The sequence below is a fragment of the Chelon labrosus genome (genome assembly GCF_963514085.1).
Source record: "Chelon labrosus genome assembly, chromosome: 12".
NCBI lineage: Eukaryota > Metazoa > Chordata > Actinopteri > Mugiliformes > Mugilidae > Chelon > Chelon labrosus.
Genome location: NC_140345.1, coordinates 1906647 through 1918114, shown reverse-complemented (window position 1 = coordinate 1918114; position 11468 = coordinate 1906647). Strand labels below are relative to the sequence as shown.

Here is an 11468-nt window from a genome sequence, read left to right as displayed (position 1 = left end):
TCTTTGAGGCGTTAAAACTGTGAAACAAAAGGAACAACCTGCAGGATTTCTCCAGATGATATTTTTGAAATAAACTTAAAGGCAATCCATATAGATAACAGCGGCCATTTGCCATTCACTTGGAGCCATAACTGTGGACTGTAGTGGAAAATGTTTAAAGGTAGTTTCGGTTTTCAGTTTATATTACTCATAATGTCACACAAACCTATACAGTACCTCTCACAACTGTAAGTCATCAGTAACCATGAAATGTCTCCTTTGTCTTGCCCCTGATTAAACTTTGTTCATATTTTCACTGTTACACTCTCTTCACATTTTGGACTTGTCATGTAATCTTGCCCTACATCAGTCTGCTCACAGAATGGAGCAGGAAGCACTGCGCATGGGCAGGTTGGCGGGCAGCTTTACGTACTGCTGTCTGAAGCTGTTTCTCTTGCTGTTGAGTAAAGGACCCGGGTTCTCCAGTCCATCGACGGGCAGCAAAGACTCCGGCATTTCGTTTCCCTGGGGCACCTCCAACTTAGCCCCCTTGTTGTTCTTAGTCTTTTTGGCTTTCTCCTTCTCCTGAGACTCGGCTGAGATGGTGGGGGGCTCGTTAGCAGCCTCTGGCGTGGGCAGGTTGTCCAAGGGGAGGTCGCTGGGGCTCGGTTTCCCTTCTGCTTGCTCCTCACTGCCGGTGATGTTGAGGTTGGAGGCCATGCGCTTGGCGTTGGTGCTTGTGGAACTAGTGCAATTACACATTGAACTGAGAATGATTCACATAAGACTGTCGGAAACCGTATACCTTTTAACATTTGGCTTTATGGACAGTGACTTCCAGGATTAACTGTCTATCTGCAAAAATATTCTTAGATTTATGAGCATTATTGACCTTATTTACAAATAACCAAATAAATCTGTACTCAGATATTTGTTGGTTCATCTATTTTCAATCAATTCAATAAATTATATTAGAATTTTTCAGAACATTAAGATTTTTTTTACTGTTAGTCCATTTATTTCCCCTTTTCTGTCTTGTGAAACTGCACCAGGAATTAGTAAAATGATGCTTCCAAAATGCCAGGAGCGTTTCTTGTTTCATGTAAAATAAGTCTGAAAGGACTGATAGGAGACAACTGTTTTCTATGTTGTTGTGTCTTGCCTGTTTTGTCTTTTTGTGGTAACCCCAAGGTGTTACAGAGCCACATGTGAAGGAGAAATTGTGTTTTGTTGGCTTCTTGAACAAACACCTAAGCACCTAACCAGCCCTCCGGAGTTTGCTTGCTGTCTGGCGCCACAGGGGGGCAATGAGCACAGCTCTAACTGCATCAACAGGGGGCATCCTGAGTCCATGCTGATTCTTAGCTGCCGACTGCTCTCCTTTTTCCTCTACTCACCCATTAGAGCTCTTGTCCTCGGAGTCCTTCTGTTCACTGCTGTAGCGCAGCTCTGCCGGGGTCTTGAATGATAGATCTTTCTTTCCTTTCAGCCAGTAGGTCTTCATGTATCCTTTTCCCTGTAAGTATTTTCATCAAAAATGCTTTTTACATACTTTTGAAGCAACAAAATGAACCACTATTTAAACGGTTGGACCAAAATATATATCAATTCTCAGCACAAGAGCAAGAGAGCGTAATAGTAACCCCTCACCTTTACAAAGATTTTGCCCCTCTCCTCAATGATATAGGGCTCATGCTCCAGGTGGTCTTTGGTGGTCTGACTGATGTGTATCTGCATGCCCTGCTCAGACAGACACACACACACAAAACTAAGCTAAAGCTGAGTCTTGAAAAACAAGCTCCATTTGCACTGAAATCTTTTTGTGACATTAAAGGGAAATAATAATAAAAAAAAACATTAAGTTTTCCAGACTCTGAATGAAATGTTCAGTCATGAGTTTTATGAGAACGTATGCTGGAGAAATTAAACCTGCAGAACCACCATGTTATTTAAATCTCTTTTCAGAGCAGAATTCTCACATAACATGGCATCAGCTTCTATTACTGTAAGTAATGGGAGGAAAATGCAGTGATTGGACTGTTGCGTCACCTAAATAACTGCAGTTATTTCTATTATAGCTGTCTGTAATTTATCCCATTTTGCTCGGTTATAAACAATGTTAGTGTAGTCACCACTCCGTTGCTCTCCATTCTTGAGGCTGTGTTCACAGTGTCCCCAAACAAACAGTAGCGAGGCATCTTCAGACCAACAACACCAGCCACCACCATACCTGAGTGGATACCTGAGAGAGGGAGGTCGAGAACAGTTAATGAATCCAAACATGAGCTGATGGATTCCAAAAATGCATTGTAAATCTAAATACTTAAAGCTTGTGGTGAAAAGAAAAAAATGTAATCATAATTTGTTTATTCATATTTTACTGTCAAGGTGCAGTAATTTGAAAAAGCCACTGTACTGTCCCTTAACCATTAGCAAGCATTATAACAAACCTTCACTACAAGCACTGCTTCTTGTGTTCTTCTGGTCTTTGTTCTAAACATTATAGAAATGTTCAGGACAACAGTGCTTTCTTTAGGTTTTTAGCATCCAGGCTGGTGACCCGCCAGGCTTTGAGCTCAGTGCATGCTGGGATATGCTCCCCGAAAAGACCAGCATGAGATCAGAATAAGCAGTTTATAGAATGGGTGGATGTGTATATATATATATAATATTTTTATGTTGTTGTAGACAATAAGATATAACACTGTTCTATTACCAATAGTGTCATATATTTGTCATGTATTATTTAATACTAATTTAAGCCACAATTTTTACAACATCTGTCTCATAGGCGTAAGTCCTAAGTTATAATAACAATTTTCTTTTTCTTTTCTTAAAGCCAATGAGGGCTTTACAAATGATAAAAATATTTTCCTCATATCAGAAAATGCTCTAAAAATGTTAGTGGTCAGGGTTGCCGTCTTAATAGCGAACCCTTTTGATGGTAGCAGTGTGTGTACTTTATCTGGCTGAGGGAAAATCACTCTGTTATGCCCCACAATCTCAAAATCATAGTTTTATGACCGTTGCTTAGTGGTTCAGGAGATAAAGAACCCAAACTTCAACGATGTGAAGTTAAAAGGTTAAGCCACTGGGTCCCTCCTAGCTGTGTGGCTGACCCTTGGCACTGACCGCCTTCTGAGGAGCAGTGGGGGAAACCCTGGAACACTGACATAATCTGGGTGCCTTATCACACCTGAGCCATAAAAGCCGCAGACAGTTTTACTTTCTCACCGACTCTGATCTGGATGTTGTCCCCAGTGGAGGGGTCTTTAAGGTGGTCGATGGAGCTCAGCATGTCCAGGGCCATGTCACAGATATGGTGCGCGTGGAAGGTGGTCTTGTTGGGCACGCCCGCCACCACCATGTAGGCATCACGGATTGTCTCCACCTGGACAGAAAGGACAGTGACGTCCATATAAGTTTGAACACTGATACTTTGTCCTTTAATTTGATAGTTCAAATGCACTGAAGTCACAATTATATAATGAATATCGGCATGGACTAAAGGAATATTCCACATCTGTGCATGAAACAGCTTCTGATTCAACTGTCCAATCATATTTCCAATCATATTTTTATTTTTAATGACTGCTTTATTAGTTTTTCCAAGCTGACAAAAAATGAAAACATGTAGAATTTCATATTGAACAGGAATAAGGCCAAATGTGAAGACGATCAGCGGCTATCAGCTTTTATATACCAAAAATAAACTGCCCCCAACCGAAAAAGTATTTACGTTGTAGATGCATTGGTCACAGTTAAAACTAATATGCAGCTGGGTGTGTTGCTTTGCTGGACCAACTTTGTAGACGTTGTGCTTCTCGCTGAGCGTGTCGAAGACGATGTAGATCTCGTTGAGCATGTCCACCACCTGCATGGGTGTGATGTGGATGCAGATCTCGTTAAACTTGACCACGTCGCTGAACAGGATGGTCACATCTGGAAAAACCTAGGGACAGAGAAATTAAATACGTTAAACTCGCAAGAAAAAAAGTAATATTCTATTTGACATGGTGTCCGCTGCCAAGCTACAGCCACTGTTGCAATGCAGGGATGATGGAACAAAAGCTACTTGAGATGCCAGATGTGTTCACCCGCTGAGTGAATCAAGTGATCTGGTAACAATGTCCTGTTAACTAGAATAGCAGACCGCCAAAAGCACAAAAAAATCTAGCACATGTTTTGCACATTTTCAGAACATGAGGTTTTTATGTTTTTATGAGCACTGCTATCCTTGTTGCCAAAAACCAGTCTGTTGTACCTGGCATGTCTCCAGAGCAGTGATACCCTTCCTGAGGCGGTCGGCCACAGCTTTAGGGATCATGGCATACAGCAAAGAATCTCCTCTCTTCTTCTCTTCATCCAGCTTCTTGATAATTTCCTGCAGCTGAGCGTATTTTTGTTGCTCCTGGAGGATCAGAAAAGGAACATGAGAGTCTATAGTTACAGTCTCACCTCTCTTCTAGCTAAAAAGTCCCTCTTTGCTTTCTCTAATCCTCTTAATCCACATATCTCCTGCATGACTGAAGTGGATTTAATGGGTAAAATCAATAGAGTAGCAGAGTTGTCACCTGGGCCAACCTGGTCAGGTTGCTTCGTGGCAAGAATGGACAGACGTAAGTTTTAAATCATATACGTCATACAAGTCACTGTCTTGTATTGAGTTCTCACTTCTAAACATAAATGTTCTGTTTGGCACAATGCCCTTTCTCTAAAGGATTCGGTTTTTCTCTCCACCTGATCGAGAGCAAGCTGCAGCTCAGCTGATTGCTGGGTCCCAGCCAAGATCAGCTCTCTGCTGGAGTCGTGCAGGTTCAGATCATTCACGTACACACCCATCTTTATCATGTCCTCCACGGTTTCTATACTGCATGAATCAGAAGAGGAAACAAGGATAGATATAGTGTAAATAATGTTGCATACAAATGTTCAAGCTGTAGCCTTTAATGCAAGCATGCAGGATGAGGGCCAGGGTAGAGTAAGGAATTCTCTTTCCTCATGAATGGGAAGAAACTGATCTGCTATCAGATTTCTGTCTGTACCCGGCTGGCCTTAGGCAGATGGGTCCCTCCATATGAGCTGGGTTCTGCTCGAGGTTTCTTCCTGTTAAAAGGGAGTTTTTCCTTGCCACCGTTGCCTTCAGGCTTGCTCTGGGGGTTCCAGGCCGGGTTTTTGTAAAGCGTCTTGAGACGATTTGTATTGTTATTGACGCTATATAAATAAAATTGAATTGAATTGAATTGAATTGAATTGAATTGCTACAGTAAATTAAAAAATTAGGGCCACCATTTTAAAACAAAATGTTTCAATCTCAAATAGCGATGGCTTTGTACTAAAAGAAAAAAAAAATCTACACACTTGTGCTCAATATGCTGGCAGTGAAAAAACAGAACAGAAAGTGTTTTCTCAGTTAAGGTGACGTTTATGAAACCACTATGTTTCACAGCTAAAACCTGCAAACAGAGTAAAGGGAATGTGCCCTAACTGTTACAGGAAGTGCGGAACACTCATATTGAGATGAGAGCAGATCAGAAAATAGAAATACTAAAATATGGAGTACACTAAAACACAGGAAATATGGGTATGCCCATAGAAACAATAGCCTGTCTCAAATAAATGGCTCCGTAGTTGAGGTAAATACAGGCTTTGCTTACTGCTGGAGTATACTGATGACACTAAATATTCATTTAACTTATCAATGTATTATTTTCTCTCATTTAGATTTCCAACCGTGTTAAGTTTGGATGCAATTTGAGTTTGACTCATGATAAACCGACAGACACAAGCTAATTTTCTCCATCCGAAAGTGACCCAAGGATAATTAGATCTGATCCAAACTGCAGCTGGCCAAAAAAGTAATTTTAGAGGCGAAGCATAATGCACCACCTATTAGCACGCAGCCAAATCTGAAGAGAGTTGTAATACCTGGCATTTTTTCCCTGAACTTTATTTAAAAAATAAAAAATAAATCTACTACAGTGACTGATGCACTACTTGATCAGAGCTGAAAGCGAAGCAGCTTGGTTCCATTCATCTACTCGACACATTGACACACAGATTCTGAATACACTGAATGTAATCTGGACCTAATCTGACTTGGGGCAAAGGTTGGGTCCCTGGTCTAGGAGTGGACCGTTAAAACCTGAGGCTGAGTTCTTACATGGGTGTCCCCAGGAAGATGAGAGAGTCCCACTGGGGGACATACTTCATCTGGCCCTTCAGATGGAGTGGCTTCTTCGGAGGCTCCCGCATGTCCTCAAAAATAGTTTCACTACATTTTCCTGAAGACATGGAGTAGAGGTTACTGGGATTGTTGGATTGTGGCTCAATTAAAATAAAGGGGCCCTCTGCATCAAGACGTGTTGAAGACGTGTATAATATCAATATTGTAAAATATTTTTAAAAAATTGAAAAACTTTAAGTAAAATGTTCTGACCAGTTACAGTCTGGAATGCCAGCAGTTCAATGTCCTCGCCTCCGGAGTTGGCAGAGCTGTTGTACTGGGTGAGAGAGCTGCTGTACTCCTGGTCCGTGCCCTTCATCTCCTCCACTGCCTTTGGCTCTGATGGAAGGAGAGCAACACACATAGGGAGAGGACAGATGACTGAATGAAGGAGGATGACTTGGGGGGGGGGGGGAAATAAAAACATGCACAGGGGTGTAAATGTATGAACACAACGCAGTGAATTACAAGCACAGTCTGATGACGGCAGAATTACATTGGAAAAGGAGAATGCAATAAGTTATATCCCTGAAATGATTAGATCCCTAGCAATATGTTTTAAATGAATTACCTTGTTGTATTTCTTCTAATCCACTTTTATTCTAGTGATAGATTTGTAAAAACAAATAAATTAGTATTCTTGAATTCTTCTTGTAGAGACAACTTGTTCCTATGTCTGTAAATTAGTAAAGATGGTTAAATTGAGGCTGCAGTGCATTTCAATCATTTGTAAAATGAGCAGTACTTCTTAGGCTCTTTAATTTCCACCTGGACGTATTATAAATATTTGATTTAGCTCTTTCCATATATCTAGCAACTTGATGGACATTTGTGATTCCATCCATTTGAAATGAACCCTTTTTCATGCATTATGGATTTGAAATGGAGAAAAAAAGAAATAGAGAGAATGAGAGACCCCTTTCTTCTTCTCTTTTGGCCTTCTCGCTCTCCTCCTTCTCCTCAGGCTCCTCCTTGCTCAGTTTCGGGATGTTGACCTTCTGCTTGCTCTCCACCACAGCCTTGGACAACAGCTCAAACACATTGTTCAAATGGGTGTAGATCTGATGAGAATAACCATAAAGGCATCGGATGGTGACGAAAGAACACAAGAACAGATATAAAATCTAAAGTCCTCCGTCCAGACTCACGTTGTCCCAGCTGAACTCCAGCATGGGTCTGACCAGCGTGAACTCTTCGTTGACCTTCTTGCCCTGGAGGTCGGAGAAGACCTCTTTGAGGCCGTCGCCGATGCGGTACATGGTCATGTCGCGGCGGAAGATGACACTGAAAGGGAACATGTCGAAGAAGATGCCTCGCTTCATTGGCAGCTTTTCATAGCTTGGCGCTGTCTTCTGCTGGGGCATGCGGTGCTTGAAGGCAGCATTGTCAAAGTTCATCTTATAAACCTGGACCAGGAGACAGAAAGCTAACAAGACCTCTGAAATACAAGTCGATTGATACAAATATTTGTGTGGTATTGGGATGTTTCTCTTAGGAGCATTTGATTAACCAAAATCATCGATGGATGGGAGAGCAAATAGCAGCTTTGGATTTGGAGGTTCTAGTTTTCTGGGTGGGGGGGGGGTTTACCCAGAGTCCCAACCCAGAGTCCCATCCCAATAAACACTTATCTGCATCCAATAAACACTTGCAGCCTGAGTGTAAACAAGGGTAAACAAGAGCTCTGTCTGGCGCCTCAGCGAAGGTGATGGGCTCATTTCTATGCTAATTGAACCGGCACAGGGTCAAGGTCAGACGCTCAGCAGCTCAACTGATTCTCTCGATCAAAGTCCGAGTACATACCACATACGTCATTTTCTCGGTTTCCTCCTTAGACAGGATCTCCACTTCGATATCTGTGTTGTAGAATTGCCGGCCCACTTGAGAGAGCTGCCCTGCAGGAGTCAATAACGCAAACTGGTCACTGAATGAACAGAGGTCAGCTCTGTGCATGAGATTTAGTCAGAATAGGCTTGCATGAGCTTAATTTATGAGCCAACTGTAGTGCCAAGTAGGTTTATATTTGGTTTTACTTTGAGTCTGAATAGATGAACCTTGTCTGATGGTGTCATGGCTGCTGTGACCTCAGGAACCTAACCCTTTATCGGCGGAGGAACCATATATGGTAACTTCATTGACCTTGGTTTTATACATGATGATGAACAACTTTGAAAAATGTCACAAATGTAAAAAAGTCTTCTTATGCCCTCCAATAACCCTCTAGGAAATTTGGATTTTCCAAGTATTTCAATGAGTGCCCTATAAAGGGTTAAGCAAACTTAACTTAAAAGTGACCTGTAAATATGTGAAATGTCTGTATTAATTTAGAATTTAATTTGAATGATCAACATAATTTCACATTATATCTGAGCATAGTCAGCTTAAGATCTTAATTCCTGTCTCGGGTCCTAAAAATACACATTACATATAGTCATTTTTATTGCAAGCCACCTTGTAAAGAAAACACAGAATTAAATTAAATTGAACCTTTTTCATGGTAATAAAGTTGTAATTTGAATACCTAGAATTTAATACCTGGATATTTTAAGATTTTCATCCTGTGTTGAAAGAAAATCTGAAGCTGCCTTGAAGAAATACATTATCAAGACATGTAAAACTGTGCTGTGTTTTGCAAGATGTTCTTTTAAAATAGAAAGCACATGGTAATTGGTAGTAAAGGTGTAAAATGTGCAGAAACATGATGCAGACATTTAATGGCGTGAAATTAGTTTGTTTTAATGTTTCTTAAATGTGTGACACTAATACTTCTTCAGAACTATCTCTGTTATTCTATTTATTCACTGTACTCTCTGAGCCTATCGCAGCTTGCAATAGGCAGAAATGCATGCAACCATAGGGGAAAGATGTAAACTTGCAACCACAGTGAGGCGTGCTGTTATACAGATAGAGTTTCTCCTGGAGTGTTTCCAGTTACCTTTGACAAACTGGGTGAAGCCTTTGCGGGTGCTCCGGTAGTGCAGCGTGAGGCTGGTCTCGCACTCCTCCTCCACACAGAAACTTGGCGGCTGCACCTTGGGGAAAGAGAAGCGGAAGTACTCGTGCAGGTTGTCCAGCTCGTTGATGAAGTCACGCACATTTCGGCCTAAGACCTGGAGAAAATAGGCATATGTTGTCAGAACACTCTGTAGTTATGGAGGTAGTTTATTTTAATGTCTCTTTGTTGCCCAACTTATAGATGTAATGATGCACAATACTAGATATCAGGAAGTTTTTTTCACCAGGTGTTTTATTCCATTTTGAGTTAATGAAACCCTGTTTCTACTGATGGAATATCATTTGAACAAACATTTTGGAGACAATCTCTTTTCTTCGTCTCTATATTTAGCTATAACCACTCATGCTAAAAACCCAGTTCTTTTTCCATTTATTCCCAAATGTGAAACACATCGCTTCACATGTGCCAGAGGATGTTTTTTTTATTCTGGAGAAAAAAACTAAAAGCTATTTGAGATAGGATTACTTTGAATCACCAACATATTAACAATTAAATTCATTCCGGGGGCACTGTATCACCTTCAAGATGCGCTCATATCCATAGTTTCCAATCCTCTTGACCATATAGACCCCAAAGGCGTACATGAGCTCATCATGTGTCTTTCCCAGAACCTCGCCTGCTGCCTTTGCCAACCGCAGGATCAGGTTGTCACTGTAAAGGAGAAGGAGGAGGAGAGCTATTTATTCATTTTAATATCGAGTTATTCTTTGTGTAGCTGATACTTGCAACAGGGAAAGGAAGTCTTTTAGTACCATCATGGCCAGAATGTTGAAAATCATACGCAGAGCACAACACCATCAAGTCTCTAAACAGCAGATATACTGTATATTGTAAAAATAATAGCTGGAAAAAAATAACAATTTACACATTTCTAATTTTTAGATTGTACAGCTGTTTGTGGTATAATGTTCATCTTGTGTGCATTGTCATACTACACACGTTCACTTTTCAGCGGTTCACCTCCAGAATAGAAATGTTAGGCTCTTGCATTTTTGTCACATTTCAGAACATGCACTTGAACTAGCTAGCGGCCAAGGGCTGCAGGATGTCTGTTTGTATGCTGTGTGAATTCCCAGCGTGCCTCAGTCTTTTGCCAGTCTTTTGTTTGTTGGTGTTTAAGCTCTGAAAGCCAGAACAGAATGTACTGAATAGTCCCAAAACTGTCCATAAAAGAACAACATACTTATACATCTGATGTCTGACAAACTTGAGGTGGGGTATCTCCGCTCGGTTCTCAATCAGTCTCCACACATCCTCTCCGTAGGATTCATTAATGTAATCGTTCACTGCTTCCAAATACAGGCCGTACATCTTCAGAGGGTTGGGAAACCTCCAGACTGCTGCCCAAGTTAACTGCTTAACTGAGGAAAGAGCACGGAGGAAATTACAAAGCAGAAATGACAAATTGGAAATGTGTCACTGATGACAAATGCTGTTTTACACTGACGCTGGTCCCCTTATTAGAATAAAATAGTAGTTAACCAAGCAAACTGCCAGTTAGAAGACATACATTTCAGTCTACATGTTTGCTCACTGAAGGAAAGAAGGAAATCTATTTTTACCTGTGTCACACACAACCTCATGAAACCTCAGGTAACCTCCTCAGACCCAAGCTACATCTAAGAAAACAACAAGATTATTCGGGGATTAAAATAGTCAAACAAAAAATAGCCTGCTGCTGCTTGTCCACTCTCAAAACCGTTAAATTTTCCTCTGCAGAAAACACAAGCCTCAAAAGGTATACATTTTGAAATCAAGCAGCACAAAATGCTCCTAACCTGTCACTTAACTACAATGAAACACATCAAATATAGCGCTAAATGCATGTAAAGGTGAAATGAGAAGAGTCCTTACCTGCAGTCACTCAGTGCTGTGTTATCCTGGGCTCCGACTGCGCCAGCCAGCGCCACAGCATTGGTGCCTGCTGAGAGTCTCCACCTGCAGCTGACATGTGCACTCTCCTTTGACACTTGCCTGTCAGGTCAACAGGTGACCCAGGCCAAAATAGCAGCACCAAGGCATGTTTGTGGCAGGCAGTAAAGAAAAGTCTAAAGGAAAGGTTTTTTAGACTCTCAGCTGCGCGGACTGGCAAATACTAATTTGTAAGGCATTTGTATGGATACTGTGGGCGGCTGTGCCTGCATGTGGGAATCCCTTAGAAAGACGTTTAGTTTCTGTCTTATGTAAACCAGGGTGCACAATGTGAGCCTCATTATCCGAAATTAGTTTGTGCTCTTTGGCAACAAC

General features: G+C 41.2%; 1 protein-coding gene across 1 annotated transcript; it reads right to left on the bottom strand.

Moving 5' to 3' along the window:
- Positions 1 to 354: 354 nt before the first annotated feature.
- Positions 355 to 11096, bottom strand: LOC311497481 (soluble guanylate cyclase 88E-like; the record flags this gene model as incomplete). The annotated part of the gene is made up of 16 exons (XM_084557802.1): positions 10405 to 11096; positions 9740 to 9872; positions 9141 to 9315; positions 8009 to 8100; positions 7354 to 7611; positions 7122 to 7266; positions 6419 to 6544; positions 6143 to 6263; positions 4720 to 4849; positions 4244 to 4390; positions 3785 to 3931; positions 3214 to 3370; positions 2112 to 2221; positions 1630 to 1719; positions 1377 to 1495; positions 355 to 724 (listed from the first exon to the last, which is right to left on the bottom strand). The coding sequence occupies exons 1-16, from the start codon at positions 10530 to 10532 to the stop codon at positions 355 to 357; spliced, it is 2448 nt and encodes an 815-aa protein (XP_084413928.1). The 5' UTR covers positions 10533 to 11096.
- Between the last annotated feature and the right edge of the window lie 372 nt (positions 11097 to 11468).